Source organism: Emys orbicularis, chromosome 24 (genome assembly GCF_028017835.1).
Source record: "Emys orbicularis isolate rEmyOrb1 chromosome 24, rEmyOrb1.hap1, whole genome shotgun sequence".
Classification (NCBI taxonomy): domain Eukaryota; kingdom Metazoa; phylum Chordata; order Testudines; family Emydidae; genus Emys; species Emys orbicularis.
The window spans coordinates 12,129,732-12,154,819 of NC_088706.1; the positions used below are offsets into that span (position 1 = coordinate 12,129,732).

The 25,088-nt window shown below is 44.7% G+C and overlaps 1 protein-coding gene across 1 annotated transcript in view; it reads left to right on the plus strand.

The window, feature by feature from the left end:
- The window catches only part of STK11 (serine/threonine kinase 11), a 73,508-nt gene that overhangs the window by 10,853 nt on the left and 37,567 nt on the right, over nucleotides 1-25,088 (plus strand). Inside the window, exons 2-6 of the mRNA XM_065422186.1 lie at nucleotides 12,534-12,617; nucleotides 18,885-18,974; nucleotides 21,235-21,367; nucleotides 22,162-22,298; nucleotides 22,801-22,928. Of these exons, the coding sequence (XP_065278258.1) occupies nucleotides 12,534-12,617; nucleotides 18,885-18,974; nucleotides 21,235-21,367; nucleotides 22,162-22,298; nucleotides 22,801-22,928 (572 nt within the window). The remainder of the gene's footprint in view (nucleotides 1-12,533; nucleotides 12,618-18,884; nucleotides 18,975-21,234; nucleotides 21,368-22,161; nucleotides 22,299-22,800; nucleotides 22,929-25,088) is intronic.

Sequence of the window (25,088 nt, forward strand, 5' to 3'; positions counted from 1 at the left end):
ATGCATACAGAAGGGACCTCTGTATTATGATTTGAACAGAGCCCAGCCCCATTGATTGGTGTCCGGGGATGGAGGAAAAGGGGTGTGTAAATTCTTCTTAAGGTGGTCTGGTTATATCCTCATGCCTTTTTTTAAAAAAAAAATATGCCACTGGTTCAATCCAAAAGCAAAAATTCACCCTCTCTCTTCTTCATAAGCCTGGGTCAGATTGGCCTAGTTAGTATCCATAGAGGAGGGGAATCCCTCCCCACATGCACCTACTTCAGATAACATTGGTTATCTGGCCTCAACTTAAAACTTATGTGATGCATTTAAGTTGCATGTTAAAATATTTTTTTAATGGTAGCAAGTGAGGGAGACATGGAGCCAGAGCAACTGAAAGGGAAGCTTGGAAACTTTAAAACTAATGTAAAAGCACAAGGAGATCATAGAGTAGGGAACTCTGCTGCCCTGGCTGAGGGGCAGGACAGAATGAGCTATGCCCATCCTGTCGGTGGGAGTTCCAGGTACAGAGATCTTGCAGTTCCCTAAAGTTCTTTCCCATTGCCATTAACTGTTTCTATGAAGTGTGCAAGCATTGCTAGGATGGATCAAATGCCTTACTGACATTTCTCCCATGTGAAGTTTGGAAACAGAAGTGGATTTGGAGGTGATCAGAGTCTGGCAATTGTCTCTTCTTACTACTTTGGATCACACCACTAGCTAAATTTAAGAATAACTATTCCTCTGGGAAGTGGCCTGTTTGATTGGTCTCCACTCCAGAGGTGGCTGCATTTCAGTACCTTTTAAAGAAAATAGCTGCATAGACATTGCTGCTTGGGCTGGAACATAGGTTCTCAAGTCCACCCCTTCTCTCTCTCCCTCTCCACTTCCCTGCCTGAACCACAATGTCTCCATAGCTATTTTTAGAGCACTAGCTTGAGCCCCTCCAATACAAGTCTGTGGACCCAAGCTAGAAGAGACTCTCCCAGATGCAGTATAGCCATGCCCTTATTGTGCAGTTCATGGAGTGCTTCAGGCTGCAAGGCACTGTAGGAATGTACCATATTTATTAACCTGATCGAGGCAGACTTATTTAATACTTGTAGCAGTACTTGAAAGTATGAGAGAGTGAATCGCATGGGTCAGGCATTTAAGAGCCTCTTCAATATTGATAGTTTTCTCTAACCTTCCCAGCAAGCAGTCTTTTAAATGTGGCTTCACTCCCTCTTCTCCACTTGTTTATTCTAAGCTCTCAACCTGTCTCCCTTCATTATGAAGAAACTTGTTAGACCTACACTAATGCTGACTGCAGTTTCCATGCTAATTTAATCTACTTCAGCCTTTTGGTCATGACTATAATTAGAGCTGCTAAATCACTTTGCAAATCTATCTACATGTAAACTAAACAGACTCTTCTGAGCTTCACCTTATCATCTTGCGGTCATGGGTTAGTTTTTTTTTTTTTTTTTTTTAAAGTAGTGGTGGTAAAAGACAGAGGGCCCAGATGGAATTCCCATAACTGCCCTGAAATTGCAGGAAAATGTCTTGGTTAATTACATGATTTTGAGAAGAAGCACTGCTTAAGCAGAGCTGATTGCACGTCTGATTCTTAGGGTGTTTTGGAAAGATCTGTTAGGGGCAGTTATTGGTGTACCTTAATAGAATCTGAGTCATTAATAGGTCTAAGTGGTTCATTTGCACTGTAGATGGGTCATTGCTATTACTAGCTGGCTAATTGCAAATAAGGAGTGAGAGTGGCTGCCTAAGCTCTTGGTGAGTTATGTATTTTAGTGCAGGTGTAGTATTCAGGCAGAAGCTTATGGCTTTTGAGGTTGGTTGCTTGGGTACCTTACAATGCTGATCCTCAGAATCACGACACTTGAAATATAACCACATTTTTAACAGTTCCAGGTGGCTGGTGATGGGGAGAAACATACAACAGTTTGGTAGAGGCTACAGGAAGGGTACAGAAAGTATTTTGTATAGCTTTTTCCACAACAATCACAAAGTCTTTCCTGCCTTTGAATGACTTCTGTCAGAGGAGATCTGTGCTTTGCAAGCATTAACCAGACACCACCTCCCCGTGAGAAGGAGGAAAATGGGGGAACTGAGGAGAGACTCTGAAAGTTCACTAGGGCCTTGGCTGTTGCTTCTGATTTTTTTTATGTGGAAAATGCTCTCACACTACAGTCCTGGACAGCAGTATAAACCGTAAGATCGAAGCAAAAATGTGAAATCACTGTCGCAAGTAAGGGTGCATCATCACTGGGGACAGGGATGATGGTATGGGGGGTTATTTTTCCTCATGCTAGCTAATGCATGATAACTAACGTGAGGTAAAAACCTAGTGAAGCCAAGTGTAGTTTTAACAAGTCTTACCTTGTGTTTTTTACATCAACCTAAGAACAGACCTTTTCTCCCATTGAAGACGTGCCCTATGATACTTGACCTTGGTTTGCTCTTTGCAGTGCACACAATTTAAAAAAGTAGGTTACTGGATATACTGTTTTAGCAAAGCTAAATCTCAGAGCAACTGGAGTTGGGACGTGGCCTACAGCTCTGATCAACTCAAGCCTGGCCTAGACACTGCCCAGATAACAAAACCAGGGCTCTTTCTCATATCCAACCCCAAAATTTGAAGTGTAAGGCTAGCGTGTTCCCACTTCTTCTCAGCGAGTAGTACTGATGCACCTTTGTGTTCTTCATTGGAGTCTACCTAAGGCTTATACAGGCAAATTCTGACACTGGAAAATGATTAGGAAACCATTGCAACATTTTGATTTTTACAAATTACTCACTTTTCTAGTTTCAACAAAGCTACAGTACACAATGTTGCTCTGAAGATGCCTTTTCTCTGTAGCTGGCTTTGTAGCAAGCAATAGTCTGGTTGTATTGTGTCCCCAAAACAGGGCCCATTTACTGTAACCATGCACAGAAGTTTGGAAGGTGAGAGAGGATAAAATCTTAGGGCTTTTCTGCATGGGGAAATTGACTGATGTCACTGTAGCTGAATAACTATTGCACTGTAATTATTCCAGTATAATTCCCCCCCCTGTGAACACTATTTTGGAATAAAAGTGACTTATTTCAAAATATTCTGTTTGCAAGGTTCCTTGGTGTCTTTTTTTTAAAGACACAAACCACTCTTTAACCTGTGTTGCACGTTAGCCCAAGGTTAATGACTCGTAACTGAGGGGGTCGGTATAGGGGACGAAGTAACTACTGGCTACCAGTGCCCTCGCTTGTCCTTCTTGTGTTCTTGCTTAACACATCACTAGTAATCAACCCGAACGGAATGTGACTCCCAAGGTTTGCACTGCGATTACTTTATCGTGCTGAAGGACATCCAGGACAAGTCTCCTCCATTGTCGCACTGCTTGTCTGCATGGCAGCAGCATGGGCCCCAAGCTATGATCCTCCACTGTGCAGTTGTGCTTTTGGGGGGAGGGTGGGTGAGCCACTGCTAGACTCCTTTCGGGTATTGTGCGGTTGGGGTTTAAATTTGAGCAAAGAAAGTCTGCCCCCCGAGCTGTTGAAACTGCCTTGGCAATATCTCTCTCCATGCCTCTCTGCTGCTTTGTCTGGATCAGCGCAGCCATCTGAAGCAGAGTTCAAGTCTTCAGTGCTATTACCTGTCTTATCTGATGGAAGAAGAATAATTTTTTTCTTATTGGCTTTTGATCTCAGTGAGCAATCCCTAGGTGGCTGGAATGTAAAAAATGCAGCTGGCTCTGACGTTCTGCATTGCTCTCTGCATGCTTGCATCAGTCGGGCATCTTGCAATGTTTACATATTTTCCTGAAAGAGAGAATCTGAGGTCTGCTAGACACTGTGTGCTATAACCCTTTCAAGGTAAAAAACTGTCTTCCCTTTCTTAGCACCTTCCACGTGAGGATCTCCATGCACGTCATGCAACTCCGTTCTTGTGAACCCTTGGGGGAGTTTCAGGATTGTTCTGGGGCATTAGCATTGAGATTTTTATCTCTGGATAGCAGTAGGGAGGGGAAGGGGGTACTTTAGGTTTTCTTTCTAAGGGCTTGTCTACACTGGCACTTTACAGTGCTGCAACTTTCTTGCTCAGGGGTGTGAAAAAACACCCCCCTGAGCGCAGCAAGTCTCAGCGCTGTAAAGCACCAGTGTAGACAGTGCACCAGCGCTGGGAGCCACGCCCCTTGTGGAGGTGGTTTAACGTTGCCAGTATAGACTAGCCCTAAAGCCTGTCAGTTGCAGGTAACATACATTGGATTACTAGATGTTTTTTATGGAATATTAGTAGCTACTAGTCTTAACTTGACTTTAAGCATTAATACATTGACTGATAACCTGATTCTTTATCATCTTTATTATTATGTGGCTGTAGCTTTATATAAGTTAGGCAGTCTTTTGGCCATTGTACAGTATAAAGAAATAAAACTAGATGATAAACATGGCAAGTTAATGGATGCTGTAGAAAATAAAGGTTTGCAATTAACTTGCTAAGTCACTCAAAAGACTAGCTGTGGAGAACTTAATAGGGAGATCCGGAAGGCACTTCGCCCCCTGTTCCTGGAACTGTCCTGTCTGTCTTTTCAGATGCTGAGCCCAGGAAATGAGCAAGATCAGAAACCTACTGTGAACTCTAGAAGGGAGGGAAGCTACATAAATCAGGAAGACTTGTACTAATCTGAACCTGGCTTAAATGCACCCTGACAAAACATTTTGTATTAAACTTGTGTTAGGGGCCTGCGCTGCCAGCTTCCAAAGTTGTGGCAAATGTCATAAGAAGAACATAAGAATGAATAAATAAAAAACAGGTATATCTCCATATATTTATTTATCTCATAGAACTGGAAGGGACCCCGAAAGGTCATCGAGTCCAGCCCCCTGTCTTCACTAGCAGGACCAAGTACTGATTTTTGCCCCAGATTCCCTAAGTGGCCCCCTCAAGGATTGAACTCACAACCCTGGGTTTAGCAGGCCAATGCTCAAACCACTGAGCTATCCCACCCACTAAATGGCCGTACTGGGTCAGACCAAAGGTCCATCCAGCCCAGTATCCTGTCTACCGAGAGTGGCCAATGCCAGGTACCCCAGAGGGAGTGAACCAAACAGGTAATGATCAAGTGATCTCTCTCCTGCCATCCATCTCCACCCTCTGACAAACAGAGGCTAGGGACACCATTCCTTACCCATCCTGGCTAATAGCCATTAATGGATTTAACCTCCATGAATTTATCCAGTTCTCTTTCAAACCCTGTTATAGTCCTAGCCTTCACAACCTCCTCAGGTAAGGAGTTCCACAAGTTGACTGTGCGCTGTGTGAAGAAGAACTTCCTTTTATTTGTTTTAAACCGGCTGCCCATTAATTAAACCTGCTGTCATAGTAACTGTCCTTTAGCCACGTGTTGAATTCTGGGTTGTGCTGTCAATGAAAGAGCTGTGTTACAGCTAGGTTGGTCATGAAAAGGAAAACTTCTGTTCATAATCTTAACTCTATTGCTTTTCTGAAAAGATCCCAAAGCACTATACAGACTGATACAGAAACATAGAATTGCATCCTCTGCTAATGAAATGCAGTCACCGCTGGGGTGGTGGAACCCATTAGCTGTTTGACAGAGCACAGCAATTTAGAACAGGATATAAAGAATACTGTGTCCAAAAATCTCTTGGGGAATTTTAGGCGGGATGTAACTAGAAATGTTGGGATGTACACTGGGACTAATTTCTTTATTCTGTAGTGAGGAAAAGCACTTTATAAGAGCTAGCGGGTGGTGGTGGTGGTATTATTACTTTATTTTAAAAGTGCATTGGTGAGATATTCAGCCCAGAGTTTGCAAATGACTCCACAGAGACAGACCTCTGTACGGTTGCAGATTACAGTGATGGGTGATCAGGATCTGTGTTGTGCCTTATCCAAAAGGAGGTGGTGTTGACAGCGGTGGATTAGCCACTAAGCCAACAAGGCCCGTGCCTGGAGGCCCTGGGAAAATGGGCGACCCCACGCCCCGACCTGCTCCGTCTGCTTGGTGCTCCAGCTGGGGAGCAAGGCTGGGGCGCGGGGGCTTGTCCTGCTCTGCCTGCCTGGCACTCCAGCAAGCCCCTGTGCCCTGATCCCATTTACCCAGCAGGAGTGCTGGGGAGTGGAGGGGGCGGGGGCCCCCACTTGCTCTGGCCCAGGGGCCCCACAAAACCCTAATCCATCCCTGGGTGTTGAGTGCTAGTTACTGTTGAAAATAAGGCCACTTGTTTAGGCTCCCAGATTTTGATTTGGGTGCCTAACTTTGGACATGAGGGCCTGCAGATTTTTGGTTGGCGTATCTCTAAGCAGCATGGAGTCCCTTCCCACCTGTGTGCACACTCCCAGACCACCAGGCCAGGGTACTTCAGTGCTGAGAGTGAGTTGACAGCTATTAAGCACCTCCTGCAAATCCCTGTTTGTTCTTTGTTCTTGTTTATCCTCATCCAAATATTGATCTAGTCTTGCTTCACTTGGGACATTTGGCAGGGTCAAAGCACAGGGTGATTTAGCTGTAGGCCATGTTAATGGACAGATTGGGAATACTAGTATTGGAGTGGGGTGAAAGAGCTTGACTCTTAAATGAGGGAAGGGGGTGGTTGAGTTATAATTTCTAAATCATTGCATGGTGAAGACTTTTTAAATGTCTATTGACTCTACCCAATATCCCCTACAGCAAGTGAAATTAAATGTCCAGAGAAGTCTTAACTTGCTGATTTCCAAACTTTTAATAGGACTAAGGGCGATCTCATTTTACCATTACCATGTATAGACTTGGAAAGGTTAATGCAGACTACTTAAAGAAAATCCCCTGGATTGTCAACTTCTGTCTACAGCTTGAGGGCCATATTGTCTCTGTGACTTAGTTGGAGCTATTCAAGCAACTTGTCTAATGCATGGGAGGATAATGTCATCTTTGTGTCAGTTCCAATTTATTGCAGATTTGCCTTTCTTTTTAGAATTTGTGGCATATTGTGGGCCTTTGTGCAGGTTCATCAGAAATGTTCACTATCACATTGCAGCGGAATATCCAAAAATGGAAAAGCTTATTTTCTTCTAGAGAAGACAAACATCATTTTGCATAATTCTGTCATCCAGTTTGGGTGGAAAAACACAAATCAACTGCCCATGCTGTAGATTATTTGGAGCTTGAATTGTTACATTTAACTCATTGGCTTCATTGGATCACTCCAGAAGAGGCTCATTGACATTAGCTATACAGTTAGATTGGGTGGAACTTGTGGTACTTCTGTTCAGCTGGTAGTTCACCTCAACCATAAGTGGTCAAACTAAAACTTGCCCATTTAAAATAAGAGGCCATGGAAACCTGTGATATGACTATGGAGGTGTGGTCTGCAATGCCATATCCCAGCATGCAGTGCTGCGCTTGGCCAGAGTGGCGTTCCATTCTCTACTCCTCTCAGGCCGCACCTCTTTCCAGGGTGATGGTGGCTGCAAACTGTCACACTGCAGCTTAGATCTGGCTCTCTGCTTCCTAGCAAGTTGCCTGTGGAGCCCTTAGTCCAACTTTGGGTGTCCCCTTTGTAGTCCAGTGAAAACACCAGAAAGAAGTGGGCTGCTCCTCTTCTCAAAGTATTGGGTCTAGTTTAAATGGCATTTCCTGAATGGTACATTTGTGCTGAAAACAGGTTCAGTGTACAAATCCACATTGTGAACTGTAATAGCCCATGCACAGTGGAGACATGGGTGGCTGGCTCCCCCTGCCAGAGAAGATGCTCCATGAACCTGGGGAATGTGGAATAGAATAATAGCTTTAGTTCTACTTGTTAGCAGAACAAATGTTCTTTCCAGACAGAGTCCAGGCTAACCTTGAGGCCCTTTAGATAGGTTTCACTGTTCACTTTATTCCCCTACTTTCCATATGTCTGTTTCGCTTGTAACACCTTTTTTTCTGGGCCTGGGGCTGTTGTACCTTTTCAAAACTCTGTTAAAGCCACAGCTAATCTGCCAGCAGGTGTTGCTACTGAGTGATTGGAGGTTAAACCTTTTGCACAGGCAAGCTGCCTGCACAAAGCCCCCTCCCCCCTTGCTGGTTTTAGGGAGCAAAAGACTAGGGCTAGAAATGGGTGGAGGGGGTCATTGAGGCAGTCTCAGGATTCCATCTCTAAGTAGTATCCACTTGATAAGAGGGCAGGGGGAGGCACCCAAGGTTATTTTGCTGGTGCTACTGCTGTGGAGAGGAGGTGGATTATCTCCCACTTCTAAGAAATGTCTAGCCGTCCTCTGCAGATAGTTATGCAGTTCTGGAGCACCCAAAGCCTGTGGCTGTTGAGCATTTGCTATCTTAGCGTATTGCTTGTAATAAGAACTCTGCACATACTATAACTCTACAGCATAAAAGAAAAGAAACCCAAGGACTTGAAGTTGTATTTGCCTTCCCGGTTATGTTGACGACTTTATTTATTTATTTATTTATTTAAAATTCGTGCTTGGCGTACAAAAGCCCAGCCACATGGATTATGTTCTAACGTGGGGGAAATATTTGAATTGGAAGGGAGTGTCAGATTCTGCCTGAGGCTAAAAGTTCGACTTCCTGTCTAACCCTGTAGCTTGTGAAAACTGAACTTGAATGCAATCTTCTTGCTCCGTGTGTTTTTTAGACTTCTAAAAAAAATTCCCACATATTGACATAAAAAAAAAAAATTGTACATATCTTCTGTTGTGCTTCGCTTGCTGTGGCTACTGAAAATAGGCCAGTCAGATTCACTCTGTTTCTAGTTGGTTTCACTTTTCAGGCCCTCCTGTGTTAACACAATAGTTTCCTTGTGTGGGCTTCAAATGCTACCGGGGGGAGGAATATGTCTGAATGGAAACAAACCTACTTTAAAAAAAAGAACTTAGCCATTTTATGTTTTTGTAACAAATCTTTGTCTTCAGAAACTAAAATTAGGGCTTGAGATACCAGTGTCCTATTAAAATGCAATATTTTTTGCAAACACTTTAAACCCATCTGAATGGTTGCCATTAATTTGGAACGAATCGGAACTTCAGCCGAGGGCACTATGGAGCTGCCCAGATAGTTTTCTGTTGCATAAGAGGAATTTAGATTTTTATTCAGCATGATCCACCTGTACCTAATTCTTGAATCTGCAGTTTTAGTACATAGATAATAACAGGTGAAGGATGTGGTTCCAGTCCAGTGGAGACCTCTGGAACAACCTGAACCCTAAACAACTCTTGCTGGGCTGCTGCAATGATGTTGTGGTTCACCACTCCCCTGGCAGTCTGAGATGTCTGTCTTCCCTTTTATGGCTATGGATCCAATGCGCGGTGTGAGATGTAATGCACTTGGACAGTGACGATGTTGCTCAGTCTCAAGGCACCTTTGATAGCTAACTCTCCTGTGTTAAAGCAAGGGGGGAGATGGGGAATGAATTATGGTAATACAGGAAAACGATAGATTTCCTTCATAGACGCAGCCTTGATTACTTGTGTATCTCCTTGAATAACCACTCCAGGAAGAGCGGTAGCACGTGTAAGCTTTCTCTTTGCATAATTAACCTTCCTTGATTAATTCTCATATGGAATAGTAACCAAGAAAAGCTTGAGTTGAAGTAACAAGTCCTTGTCCCTTCCCCATCCCCATGTATTCCGTGCATGTGGATACCCATTGGCAGTGACTGAGAAGGGTGCTGTGGAGGTGCTGACACCTTGCTCTGAAGTATAGAATGTTTAATTGCAAACCGATTAACCTCATGTTGCACTCTTTACTGTTTAACTGTCTAATGGAGTATTCTTGTTTTGTCAGGACACCTTATGGGACACTCGGTAGTCATCCTTGCATTTTGAAATTTTGTTTTATTTACTATTCCAGTGATCTTAGCTGTTATCTCTCTCTCTCTCTCTCTCTCAGATTAGAGGGGGAAATATCTTACTCCAGTTTGATCTTGTGTTAGATAGGAGGTCAGAGTAGATGATCTAATTGGTCCTTTCTGGCCTTAAATTTTATGAGACTGAATTTCTTTAGTTGATTTTTGGCATCTGCCTGAAATCATGCAGTCAGTTGATTAGTTTCTTGTGTTTTGTGGAAGCCTTGTGTGAATGATGAACAAGGAAAGAGTAGTCTTAAAAGTGACTATAAAACAGCAATTGACCATAGGAATTAAGGTAAGGTGTAGTACTTAGAATTGGTTTTTTAACTCCTTTTGGAAAACACTAGATTTCAAGTTGATGCTCCCTTAAATGAGGAACATAAGAATTGTCCCCCTGAAACAGAATGATGGTCCATCTAGTCTATTATCCTGTTTGTTACAGTGCCTGATGTAGAATGCATCAAAAGGAGTAATGCACCTAATTATGCAATGTTGCCCTATGCTGTGACACAGCACAGTTCTATTTCTTGCTTCTCTTGCTGCTGATAAATGCATTGATAGCCCTAGCAATTTTATCCTAGCTCATGTAACCACAGATGATGGTGTTCATACATTCAGAATCATGAAGTGCAGAGAAAAAAGGTTTATTAGAACTGGGCATCCAAACAGTTTGGTAGATGTTCTGTACAATTCATGGTCCATCTCTAGAGGCTCAGATGCAGAGGCCAGCTGTGAATTCTAGCCTTCTAGCGTCTCTAGCAAGAGTGCTTGATCTGGGAAAAACTCATGAATCTGCTTCCTGCATATTATAAAATTCAGGGTAGTTTTGTGACTTCTACCCTGAACTATTGACTGGAAAGGATGCAGAGTCCATCTGTAGTCACTTGCTGGAGAAAGACATCTCCTGTAAAGGCAAGCAGTCTGCAGGGCATGGATGTCCCTGTGCGCTGTCTTCCTTTGCTAGCGAGCAGTGTTCTATCTGGATGACATGCCAGTGGAACCCTCTGGTCAGCTTCCTCTGTGGGGTGACATAGCATTAGATTGCTCTTCCTGTTATTGAGCTTGCAGTTGCTCAGCTGTTCCTTACTTGACACATGGGGAGGGGACCTCCCCCCCAGTGTTCCTCTATAAAACATTGAGTGAAATAAGCCTAGCCAAACTTGATGGATACCCTGGCTACCAGATGTACCCTGGAAAGAAAATTGCAATGAAAAACAAGCCTTTAGGTTGACAGATGCCGCAGTTCATCCCAACGCTGTGTGCCAGCACAACTGGATCTTGTGAACAATTCCACCGTTTCCTTACTCTCAATTAAACATCCTCTTGCTGTGTTGGGAGCCAAACACAACAGCATTGGACTAATGCATGTGATGCAAGAGAAACTGCCTAGAAACAATGCACGTACTTAGAGTTCTCTGTGTGTAAAACGCCGTCTGTAAATATTAAAGCACTCTATAAAGTATTATCTTTGTTTTTCAGAAGAGGGGCAGGAATAACTGAGGCCCAAACAGGTGGAGTGTCTTGCCCTCAGTCATGGCGATCTCCATCCTTGCGCATGATCCTGCCTAAGCGAGTTAACTTTTTTGCACTTTGCTATAGCTTTACAGCGTGCAGGAGTTACCTAGACCAAATTCTGGACTATGTGTGTGGAAATTGAAAGTTAATACACAACAATAGATGGTGAAAGTAAATGAGATTTAAAAAAAAATCATCTGTTTTAATGAACTCTGGTGTTTAGTAACACAAGCTTATTTTAAACCTAGGATTTATCTTGATAGTGCCCCTCCTCAGGTCAGAATTCCCTCCCTAGAAGCACCTGATTTATCTATTGTAAGATCTAGTAGCAGGGTGAAGTTGCGTGACTAGAGTTTTCTTAGACATCTAGCTTTCTTTGCAGATGTAAATCAGAATTGAATCAATCGTTTGACTTGTAACTGAAAGTTTTGGAATATGTAGGTACTGGGCAGGGTCAGCTCTTCAATGTATTACTTGTGTTGTTTCCCCAGGCTTTGTTTTAATTCCTCTCCAATGTTTGTGGAGGAAGTATGGGACTATGGGTGGTCAGGTGTATGTAATGTGGCTCTTTTTGCATGGGATGGGCGATGTGATGCAACATTTCTGGTGGTGGTGGTGAGTATCTATATTTTGAAAAACAGCCAAAGGTGGGGCTAAAACCTGGATTCCCAGCTTCTAACAAGTGACTGTGCTATCTAAATGTAGAAGAAAGCAGCATATAATCTGCAACTGACTGTTTTTTCTATAGCATTTACAGCTAAACAGGATTCTATTATTGGTGTTTTAATGCCATGCCAGGTCCAGCCACTACACTAGGCTTTGGAGCTTGCACTCATGTGGAGTTTCTGGATTTTGGTGCACCAGGGCAGCTGCAGTTGTTCCTTGGGAATAGTTCTGCCTTTGTGCCCTGGTGAACTAGAATGCCCGTACCAGGAGTATTGAGTGGCCAGGCAGCAGTAACTGAAAAGGACGCCTGCCTTTGATTCTAGTCAACTAACACACACGTTTTAAGGTTCTAACCCTGGGTTAACAAACCCAAAAAACAAGCTCAAAGCTCTCTGTCAAACAGAATTTATCGCTAATCTTGAGTGAAGCAGCTGGGATTAGCGTGGTCTAAAACTACTTTACAATTCAAGCAACTCTAGAAAAATATCATTTTCACTCAATAGTAGGGAAATACACTTATTTATTTTTCTTTCTTCCCCCAGGGAAATTCAGCTCCTGCGACGATTACGACACAAAAATGTCATCCAGCTGGTAGACGTGTTATATAATGAAGAGAAGCAGAAAATATATCCTTTTGATTTTCACTCAGGTGTTGATATGAAGGTTTTAATGCTTGTTACTTAGATTGTGCCGGTTCTAAATCCTCATAGCTTTGATGTTCTGTGTCTCTAAAGGATTCTGCTTTAGTTGGTTAACACCCATTTGAGTATTTCCTGGGCTTGAAATTATTCACTAGTGTTAACAAACATTCTGCAGCTCGGTAGCACTTTCCATCCAAGCACATTTCCTCAAGTTCTCCACATTTCCTGTCAAGTAGAAGTATTGTCTACAGATGGGGTACAAAGACTGGAACTTGTTGACGGTCACAAAGTAAATCAGAGCTGGAAATAGAACCTAGATGTCCTAGTTACCAACCTCCTGCCCTTACTACTAGCTAATAGTGCCTTCCTCTTTGAAAACAGATCCCTCACTGTGTGTGCAGCAAAATGGAGTAATTCCTTTTTGTAATGCTGTTCCCTCATGGCCTCAGGTGTGGTGTTCTTTCCTTTTTTTAAACCATCCAGTTGTTCTCTAGAGTACAGATGCCTGCCAGCACTTCTACCGTCTTTGTGCAGGAGTGTGTACTACTGAATTCTGGAGTCCTTCTCTAGAGGCAGTTTGCTGCTTGTTGTTCTTAACAGGTCAGAACTAGCTTCCAGACTGATTAAAACCACCTTGTATTTTTTGCAGATCCCTTCAACGTTCTTTGACGCTGCTTTAGGCTATGTCTCTGCACTGCACTTTTGTCGGTCAGGAGTGTGGGGGGAAAAAAAACCCCACTGACCAACAAAAGTTTTACCGGCAAAAAGCACCAGTGTGAACATCGCTTTGTCAGCGGGAGGCGCTCTCCCGCCAACAAAGCTACCGCGCCTCGTTGGAGATGGTTTTATTTTGTCGGCAGGACAGCTCTCCCCGACAAAGAGCAGCTACACTGCCTACCTTACAGTGGCACGGCTGGAGCTGCACAGCTGTGCCGCTGTAAGATGCGCAGTGTAGACATGGCTTTAAACAGACTAAACCTGATGATAGACACGAGAGATGGGAAGCGTACCACTCCCACGGAATTTGCAACCTGACTTTTCAAGACCAAACCGTTCTGGTTTTGAAACTGAGCCTTGGGTTGTGATTTCTGAAGAGAAACACCGAGACATCAAAATAATATTTGACACTTCTATGGCTTGCTGCATCCTCAAAGCACTGCACAAACGTTAACTAATTAATTCAATATACTGTTCTTTTACTTTGAAAAGGAGACCAAAACAAAGTGAGCAGCCAGACAGTTCCTAATGAGGCTGCTACACTCCAACAAAGTGCCTTTTGGCTTAAACCAATTTGACCTTATTGAGTCAAACCATTGTTGTCTTCCATGTTAAATGGTTGCTTTTATTTTCAACAATGGCTTCTACGTACGGAGTGCTCCCTTTACAGTACATCAGTGGCCAGCTAATTTAATCCTGCACTTAATTAGATCGAAGCCTTTGCAACCAAGTCATTAGTATTAAAAACTGCATCACAACTTTTGCCCTAATTTTTATCTCTTTGGTCAGTTACTATTGGATAATTCAATTACTGTCCATAGAAAGCTGCCATTTAATTTAATAAGCAGCTGAAATTCCGAATGAGAAGGGAAAAAGAGCCCAAGGGAGACCTCGTGTGTTTGTAAAAGGTGTTGACAGCTCATAGCTGTCATTCAGAAATGCTTGTGTCAATAAGCAAAGGCAGAGAGAGTGATTTTTTCCCCCCTTTGTTTTCCTTTTTCTCTGTACCCTAATAATCTTTGAAAACCTCTCTCCACCAGCACTATGCTCTTGGGTAACACTGGAATTGACTGTTTAATTTCCAAGCTCCAGCTGCCTTATTTTTGTTCAGTCCACTGGATTTGCTTTTCTCCCATTTCTAAATTCCTGTGAGGCTTCTGAGTTTATTCCCATGCCTGCTTACTCTCCATGTGTAGGCAGCTACATTGAGAGACTAAGCAAGGGCAGCCATTGGGCAAAGTTTTATGTTGCAGAAAGGGTCTTTACACTGGAGAAGTTATGTCTCCACTGACAAAGGCATGTGTTTATCACAGGATAATTAACATGGGTTAGCTATCCCACTGTTAAAACAGTGGAGAGAAAGCACTTTCGTTTTACTGGGGCATAAGCTAAGCAAGGTCAGCCATGGCTGGGGGTATAGTGCTAACCCCTCTCCTAGATACCTTGCAGTAAACAGTACATGTGCCTTATCTCTACTTAGGATTTTACTGTGAACTAACCAGATAAGTAGCTGAACTCATTTTAAAACCAGTTAGAAAATTTCCCCAGTGTAGACAGCCTCCAAAGGTCCACGTTATAGCAAGACCTACTAAGGCTCTGTCCACAAGGGAATTAGCATCATGACAGGTATGCTAGATCTGCTTTACAAATGCTGTAGTAGCATAGCTGCACGATACAGTGCAGATGTTTCCTACACTGGTGGGAGGGTTTTTTCTGTTGATGTAGTTAATCCACATCTCCAAGAGACAGTAGCTAGGTCAGTGGAAGAATTCTTTTATTGACTTATGCGTCTACATCGGGGGGTTCGGTTGACCTAACTCACGTGGTCAGAGAGCAAAGTTTTTCACAGTCCTGAGCGACCTAGCTAGGCTGATCTAATTTTTAAGCGTAGACCAGGTCATAGTCACATTTTATCCATGGCTGTTGCCAGCAGGGTTCTAGCATGGCTCTCTGACTGCAGTCAGATGGGGGAATCTCTCAGGTCAAGGAAATTGTTGTTCTAGCACAAACTGTCTGAACGTGGCGGTGGCTAAGCTCATGTGAACAAAGCCTCATCATGGATTTGGAGGTTTTGGGGAACTGGATTGAAGGGAGGGGAATGATTTAAGTTAGATGTGATGCCTACAAACATTATCCATCCGAATCATCCTTTTTAGTTTAGAATTTGAGCAACTCTTGGTGTCTCTTCCCTTCTTCCTCCCTCTCTCCCCCCCCCCCATTATAAAAGACCATCTTTGTCTCTTGAAGCGAAAGCTTTCGCTATTGAAAAGTGAGTTTCCAGAAGAGCAGCAGAGACCTATTTTGAACGTGTGCTCCACCATGGCTTTGCCAGTGTCACCCACCTTTGAGGTCACTAAGGTGGTAGAAGTGAAATGTACGCTTTAGCCATGCTTAAGCTTGGCAATGCACCAAGTTGCTTGGCTGGTCACAGGCTTCATTGATTTTTGGTACCGGGAAAGCTATGATGAATGGATTAAAAAAAGACTTTGGCATTTAACAGGCCATTGAGCAGATCTGCTGTTGATGGGAGGGCAGCACTGGAGATGAATGGAGGGCCTCATTCAAGCAGAAAATAAACCCAATTTAATAAGCAAACTCCTGGCTGGCACCCTCTCCTGATGGCTTCTATTATCAATAAATGCAACTGTGTGTGGGAGGAGAGCCCTACTGAGTGGAAGAAATGAGAGCTTCAGCCTTTTCATGGTTGCCTGTAATAGATATACTCAGTAAAACCTTCCACCTGAATTATGTCTGGGTTCTAATCTAGTTAGTCAGCCAGAGAAGGATCAGCGCCAGGTAAGGGGGAAGGAGGGAAAAGAAGGCACAGTCTGGCAGCTAGTTAAACTGGAAGTAGGTTGTCCTTTCTAAAAAGGAACAATAGCTGGAGTTCACTCTGGGAGACTCCCATGAAGTGAGAGCTAGCTTTGCATTGCTCGTTTGAAGGTGGGAAAGTTGCTGTCTTCCCACTTATTCCCTTCTTTGATGCAACCAGCCCAGTTTCTTCCTCAGTGGTTAGAACAAGAGAGTGAAACTTGAGAGATCTGGTTTCTCTTCCCACTTCTGCCACTGACTTGCTGTGTGGGTCAGTCACATATCTTCTTTACTTCAGTTTCCCTCTCTGGAAAAAAGCCCTGAATGAGATATGTAGTATTGCTGATTTCATAGGCTTGCAAAGTGCTTTGAGATCCTACGATGGAAAGTGCTACAGAAGTGCAACTTCTTCGTAAGGATCCCATTTAAAACAAGCAGTCTCTCCTGTGGCCGTCAGTAGCCCCAGAACAATTGTCATGGCATCTGTGGCGATCAGCAACTTGGTTTTTGGCCTAGGCCAAAAAACATCTGCCAGGAGTGATTAAAATGGGGAAACTAATGCTCTGCACTCCTAGAGCCCCTGTTCCCAGAGTCATGTTGCTTCCTTGTCTGCATCTCAAAGATGCTATGCCCTTGCATAGCCACCCGATGTCTCAGGCTATCTGTGGGTTTAATGCAAGCACCTATAGGGTTTTCTGTTTGCCTCTGAGAGTCCAGTGAGAGGAGAAAAGAAAAGGTGACTGTTGCTTTTGGCAGCCAAATTGCTTCAGTTGTTTATCCTCTAGGTAACTCACAAATGCAAAGCTAGTGCTGGAGAGAGGAACAAATGTCAGTGTCTGTGTGGCAAAAGCCACTTATAATGCCTGATGTTTTAGTATATAGAGGCTCCCAAAGCGGCTTTCTCCCACCCTGGAAATGCTACTACTTTTGTGGTAATAAGCTGCCGCTTTTAAACAGCACATGGCAACACCCTGTAAATTTGGGACAGGAAATGAAGAATACCACTCTTCGTTGCATAGCTGATTTTTATACACTGCTATTTCAAGCGGGAATATTGTCCAGGGCATTGGGAATAACCACTCCTAGACCTGTGAAAGGTGTCCTGGGATCTCTAGCTTCTTCAGCATAGTGAAGTCCACAGTGTTTGCATTGGGACTTCAGCCTGCTGGCAGATTTTTAGACCTGTCATTCACTGCTTTAGGGATACACACCTTCAGGTGAAGACCTGCCAGTTTTGTTCTGCCTCTGCAGCTGCAGACAGGGTGGACAGACCTCTTCACTGCAGAGCACCCGGGTGTTTGGTTCAAAAACTTTTCTAAACCAACACCTACAATGTGAAATTTCTAGTGTATTTTGGGCTTTAATTAGCCTGGATCTTTGACACTCGTTGGCTGGCTTTTGGGGCTGAGCCACTTGAATCTTGGCTTTTTTCCTCATGAGCGCTGCAGTGGCACATGTCCTGCTTGACCCTAACATGGCTAGTAGGCTGGTAGAGAGAACATGCGCATCCTGCAGCTCGTGCTCGAGAGTGAGATCTGCCCAGCACAAGAATAGAAAGCCAAGGCCCCCCTTTCCTGGGCCGGGGAAAGCTGAGCTAGCTGGATAGTGCCCTTCTCCCCGTACGGTGGGGAGCATGTCAAGCAGTGGTGTATGGGCAATTCCTCTCTAAGGCCATCCCCAGCCTTATTTCATTTATCACCCAAAAGCCCCAAACTTTTATTCCCCGTTGAAAGGGGCCGGGACCGTTGCTTCTCTCTGAGGACTTCCTACTAGCCGTTCCTGTCCATCAGGCCTTGGGTATTGGTGGGGTACTAGGTGGTGGAGACTGGTTCTCCCGTGGCAGCCCCTCTCCCTCTTACTAGCTAACCACAGTTCTCATTGATTCCCTGGGATTTGCCATTCTGGGCAGAAATTGCTGAAGAGGAACCCTGGCCCATATTAGCCTTATCTCCCCCAGCCCTGGCCTGTGAGTGCCCGGACCTGGAGATCAAAGGAGCAGTGGGACAAATGAAAGGAAAGATCATCCCACGGAAACCCAGACCTTGACTCTGGAAAAAATTCCTCAGCCCCATTTCTGATATCCCTGTCTCTATTGGGTTTGGACAAAAGCCATAAGGTGAAAGCAAAGCTGCTTGATTTCTTCCTAAAACAATGCCACCCCACCCCACCCCAAATTCCATGTCTCTTAATCTGAGCCCAGCTATCTTTCAGCATGGCCAAAGGTGCTCTAGGAATCATGGGGCCCCATCAAAAGTGCTGGTCTCAAAAGAGAGAGGCAAAAATCAGACATAGCCACCAATATTAGGGTTAGATGATGACACCTCCTCTTCCCTAGGATCAGAACTGGAGGGAGAGGACGAGGGAAATGAAGGAGAGGCCATTTCTTTGGGAATGCCTCAAGACCTAACTAAGGAATGTTACTGCTGCATGGAGCCGCCTCCACTGTGAGCCTTCCCTTTAAACAGGCAAGCAGCAAAAGGAGGAAATACTTTCCCCAGCTTCAAAATTGGACCCTGGCATCCTTTTAAACGCTCTCCTAATAAAGGCAGAATGGGAGGACCCAACAAAACGTGGGCTTTGTGGCACAATGAACTGTGCACGTACCATGCAAGGGTACCACCTGTACTGCTGCTCTCCAATAGCACAGAATCGGAACTGTGGTCGTCACACAGTGCTTGCCTGGGTGAGCATTTAACCTCGGTGCTTCCTTAACTCTGCCTTCACGTATATGGTGATGGAATATTGTGTGTGTGGGATGCAGGAGATGCTTGACAGTGTCCCAGAAAAAAGGTTTCCAGTCTTTCAGGCTCACGGGTAAGTGCAGCTTCAGTTCTTAACCCACGTTGTGTCCATCAATCTCTCCCACCCTTGCTATGGCTCTTGAATTCAAGTGGATGTTCTTCTGCTCTGTCACCTAGGCTGCTGGCTGCACTTTAAAGCAAAACTTGTTATGAGCAAAGAGTACATCAGGTACCATCCATGGAGAAAATTAAAAGCTGATGGGTGGGGCGGAGGGGGGGGGGGGGAGGTTCTGGGAAGCAAAAGCTCTTTTTCTATTGTGGGTTTTTGGTGCCTTAGCAGCCTGAGATGCCTCCTTAATCCCTTTTCTGAAGCTCTGCCTAGCGTGCGCCTTAGCAGCTACAAAGAGACGGTTGAGGCCGTGCTGGGTGCTGTCGAGCTGCACCTAGTGGAAGTCCCTGTTGCATCTCGGTGGCCTGACAGAGGTCGATTCCTTCAGAACACTTTCTGGTGTGATCAAGTTTTTCTCTGAAAATGAGATTCCAGTTTGGAGAAGGGAAATAAAAGTCCCATCGCTAATCAATTGGCACAGAACTAAACATAAAACTTGCTGATAAGTTAGATCCAGATTTTGCAGCAGGTAAAATGTATCCTCCTGCTGTTTCATGGTGATTTTGTTTTATTGGGGGGGCATGTTACGGGAGTATGACAGAAAATGGAGAGCAGCAGCAGTGCGACTCCTAATATCCTGCCCTGCACGACCTGAGTGGGGCATTTGGAACCTAAGCAAAATCCTTTCTTCTCAGGCTGCTCTGCCAAGTATGGAAAGACCTTTGGAGCCATTCAGCCAAGGACGAGGGAAACTGGGGCATTTTACTAATGAGACTTCAGTCTTCTGAACTGAGAAGGGAGATAGAGAGTTAAATACCAGAGAAGAAATTACTGATCTTTGCTGATGCTTAATCTGTCCAGTACCCAGTCTGATCTGCTGTTTTGTGTATTTTGGTAAAGGCACACTAAGGGTACATCTACGCTACCCGCCGGATCGGCGGGTAGCGATCGATCTATTGGGGATCGATTTATCGCGTTAGTGTAGATGCGGATAAATCGATCCCCGATCGCTCTGCCGTCGACTCCAGAACTCCTCCACGGCGAGAGGCGGAAGCGGAGTCGACGGGGGGAGCGGCGGCCGTCGATCCCGCGCCGCGAGGACGCGAAGTAAGTGATTCTAAGTCGATCTAAGATATGTCGACTTCAGCTACGCTATTCTCGTAGCTGAAGTTGCGTATCTTAGATCAACCACCCCCACCCCCCAGTGTAGACCAGGCCTAAGACTCCATGCTCCCTTGAAGCTCACAGCTAAGGAAACCTTAATACTTAATGGGTATTTAGTGCTTGTCTGCAGCTTGCCAGGTGCTGCTGCACCGTTAGCTATGGGGCGAAGTAGGGGTTGAAATGAGGCGCAATTCAGTTGCCCTAAACTCTCCTAAGGGCTCTCTCTTAACAGTCAATCCTATACTTCCCTTTCTTTCTCGTTCTGCTTCTGCCAAACCTTGTAGCTTCCAGCGAGTAATTCTGCCCCGTACCTTGACTTTAAACAAATTAGCGATGTGTTGAGAGAAGCCACCTCAGGTTTGTGCTTAGATGCAGAAGTGGACTGCCTTGGTGCAGCACTTACAGGTCAGAGTTCCTGCAGAGGTTGGATGTGCATTTTCCCCAGTGCACCCCAGCAGCAAAGGTGAATAGGCTCTGTCACTTTATATACTTTAAAGAGAGTTGACATCTGTGGATGTCAAATCAAAGGACACCTGCTTGTGTGCCCTGCTTTGGATAACCCACTGCATGAAAGTGCAAGGAACGCAATTCTGTGTCTCACTTTGAGACCCCATGAGGTGCAACCTGTAATGTCTACAGGGCGCTATTTGCTAAGAGTGATTGTAAGGAAGGTAGGAGTCCAGCACGGCTCGCACCACGTGGAACTCTGCGTGTTTAAACACCTGCTGAGCTGCCTCAAAGCAAAAAAAATTCTTGGCAACTATACTATGCTGCCAATCAGGTGAACTTGCAGCAATATACAGAATGGGAAGAGAGCTTTGCTCTAGAGCAGTGGGGGGGTGCCCTGATGCCTAAGTGCAGCAGGTAGTCACTTCTGTGCTAAACATACAATGGACCTAAATCTCTAGTTTTCCAGCAGCAAAGACTAATGTAGGCCCAACCTATGTGGTCCTGGAGCACTGCTCTTCTTCCTCACTATGCATATTGGCAATAGCGCATATGGAGCTTTAGTCACTTGAATCACTTACAGTATCTTTTTCCCCCCCCTGACTTTTTCTAGGTACTTTTGCCAGCTCATAGATGGCTTAGAATACTTGCACAGCCAAGGGATTGTCCACAAGGATATAAAACCTGGGAACCTCCTGCTAACAACCAATGGGACACTAAAAATATCCGATTTAGGAGTGGCAGAGGTATGTGAGAGTGGCTTGTGAACCCCATTCCTGTCTCCCTCTGTAGCGTACCAGCTGTAGACATACACACTGGAGACTTGGAGGGACACGAGCGTGTGTGTGTCCAAAAAAGGTACATCAAAAGAACTTTATGGTTGCAAAAGTCAAGCACTCAAAAGTTAGGAAATTCCAGAATTGAGGTTGCCTGTGCCACTTTAGTTCAACCCCTTGTGCTATGCATTATTAGTTCACCTATAGTTACAATAGACTTTCATTACATGATTGCATACTACTTTTCCCACATTAGACCAGGTGAAAACTGGGATTTTCAGAGTCTGATAATTGGCCTGAGTTTAGATGACTTTTCACAGGGACAGCAAAAGGCACATCCAAGAATCTAGGTACTAGAGTTTCTCAACAAAAGAGTTGTAAGAACATTTTTAACATGGGCAAAACAATCTCATTCTCTGAAATGGTTGAACTGTTTTACCTGAAACTTAAAAAATCAGACTGGGATAAACACACAGCATAGAAAACTTTGTTCCAAACGGTTAGTCGGGCAAGGTTATAAGCAACTGAAAATGTGCTCTTTAGTCTAGGAAGTGTTAGCCTATCTTAACTATAGGTGACCCTACCAGTTCTGCTTGTAATATATACTACTATTTGTGGTATATTGTAGTCAGACCCACAAGATGGACAAAGACTCGCCTGGAGTCTCACAAGGGTAAAGGTTTTATCGTGGATATAATCCTTGATCTCTGAAGAGTTTGTGATAGTAGCGTGAGAGTCACTAAAATGTCTGTCTCTTGCCACAGGCATTGCATCCGTTTGCAGAGGACGATACGTGCAGAACGAGCCAAGGGTCGCCAGCATTCCAGCCGCCAGAAATTGCCAATGGCCTTGATACCTTTTCAGGCTTTAAAGTGGACATCTGGTCAGCAGGGGTCACGTTGTAAGTACCTGCACAGGAACCCTGGGTGACTTGCTTCGGGCACCATGTTGTTCTGGGACTTGCAGCTGGGGGTGCTGTGTGAGCATTTGGGGCTACCGCTCCCTTTTGAATGGTGGGTAGATCCAGGAGCAAATGCCCAGAGTGCTGGAGAAATTGAGCCAGTCTCTCTGCTTGTAGTTCTATACCAGACATTTCTCAATCCCTGTCTGTCCAGGTGTGTTTGGGGCTCCTGTTGTTGCAGTATCTGAGCACCTCACAAGTATTTGCTTAAAAAAGCCTTTTCCTTTCCAGCTTGTAGGAAAAATAGCTTGGTAAGTTTCTGGTTCACGTGTATCTGTGTGAAGCTACGGAAAGAAAGCTGTCTCAAGAGAGAAGTTAGGAATGCATTCGGGTCAGCATCTGTCATCCAGTTTCTCTTGTTTTCCTGATTTATCTGCTTGTTGAAGAACTAGAACTTGTGTTCCATATATTCATCCTCACGCTGTTCTTTCTGCATTTACAGATACAACATTACAACGGGTCTTTATCCCTTTGAGGGGGATAATATCTATAAGTTATTTGAAAACATCGGGAAAGGGGACTACACGATTCCAGAGGATTGTGGTCCTCCGCTCTCCGACCTACTTAGAGGTGAGCGTCTCTTTCCAATGACCTGAAGGATAAGGGGTAAAACTGTGGATGCCACAAATACCCGGCAGATATCGTACCGATGGAGACGTGCCCCACTCAGAGCATTTGGTGACTGTAGAGAAGTCTGTTTATCAGCCTTTGCCCCTTTCAGAGTGTAAGAGAAGGGTTTGAATGTTCTGCGGCGCTATAGACTAATCCAGTGAAATGAACTGCAAGCATCTCCTTTATAGCAACAAGTCCTATACTATGACTCCAATTTCATGCGCTTTAGAGAGATTTGAAAACCGTGAGCGCAGACCCACCAAAGGGTGGATTTAAAGCAGCATCCGCGCTTTAATGCTAGTCTCTCTGAAGCAAGCTTATTCAGTGAAGATCCTTGCCCAAGCCTTATAGAGCAGGACATAAGCATAATGGTGCCCGTTGAGGACACAGCTTCTGCTCTCGCTTTCTTGTCAGCGTCTGCTCTGAACTTCCTCCCTTGGAGCCTGAGACAGGGTGTTAATGATACTGTCTTTTGTGGCTTGCCATATGAAATGCTTCACTTGGTATTAAGTGTACTAATTCGAAGGAGCTGCCTCCTGCTGTGCTCCTGACAGAGGGAGACTCCTCTAGGGTCTGCGTGGTGCTCAGCGTACAGGCCTGAAGAGTGAGTCTGCTCGTCCTTCTGCAGCTCAGCTTTTTGGAAGAACTTTGTGAGCAGTATAGTCATCAGCTGAGCTTCCCGTGATAGAGAGCACTGTTCAATGTATAGGAGACTTGACTGGGACGTAGGAGACCAGGGTTCCATTCCCAGCTCTGACACTGACCTGCTGGTTGACCTTGAGAAAGATATTTGCCTTCTGTGAGCTTCTGTTTCCCTTCCCACCCTTTGTCATCTGTTTAGACAGTAAGCTTTGTGGTCACAGATGGTCTCTTATTGTGTGTCCAGCGTCTTGCACAATGGGGCCCTGACCTTGTTTGTGGGTTCTGGCACTACTGTAGAACAAATAAAGTAACGGTGGGAATCAACTTTAAACAGTAGTTGTGTGCAGGCTTCAAATCCACTGACTTGTGGGATATTCCTGCTCTTAAAGCACTGCTTCTATGTAAAATAAATTCTGAGATTAATACTTTGACCTTCCGTTGTGGGGAGTATCTGTGCTTTGTGCAAAGCTTTTTCATCTTCTCCCTTCTGCCACTGATTAGCTGTGTGAATGTGAGCAAGTCCCTTTGCCTCTCTGGGCCTGTTTCCCCTTCAGGAAACAGGAGTAATGGTGGGGAAGCTGAGGCAGAACAACATGCCCATACTCACCGCAAATCAGTGGAAGAACTAGGAGCAGAACTCGGGAGTCCTAGTCTCACTGCTCCAACCATTTGATGCAAGAAGGTTGTTCTTCGAGTAGTGCCCCCTATGGGTGCCCCACTTCAGGTGCGCATGTGCCTCTTGAGCCCTTGATCGGAGATTTTCGGTAGCAGTGTCTGTTCGGCCCGCACATGCGCTCTGTGCAAACTAGTGCCACACACCAAGGCTATGTAGAGCTCTTCACTCTCCGCCTTCTTGAATTACCATGTGTTCTTCAAATCCAACAGGTATTAATTAGCTCTGTTAGGATTAATCTGGCTGTGATACTAGCATTTCATCCCCCACTAGAAGGGTTTTCAATATTTGCTCACTCTGTCCTCTAGACTTATTAAGGGTTTAGGGAACCTCCACTTCTGGGACCTCCATTTGAACCTATAGCCACTTGCTCCTTGCTTCATTTATCTGTGAATATGGCCTTTCAAATGCCTATCACGTTGGCTTGCAGGGTAGGGGAGATCGGAGCCTGGATGGCACCCCAATTTGCTGTATTTTTCGAGGACGGGGTCTCCTTACGGCCTCAGCTAAAATTCTTAGCTCAAGTGCTGTCGAATTTTCATCTTAACCAGCCCATTCATCTACCAATATTTATCTCCAAACTGCATCAATCTCAGCGTGAGACCTCCTTTCATACATTAAATGTATCACAGTCATTGGCCTTTTCTGTAGATAGGACTGAGCAATTTTGGAAATTGACTAGACTGTTTGTCTCCATCGTAGAGAGATCCCCGTCGTCCACGATCTCTACTCGGAGACTTCCGAGTTGGAGCTCTGGGTGTATCGTCGCTTGCTATGATGCAGCTGGTGCTCCGCTCCCCCAA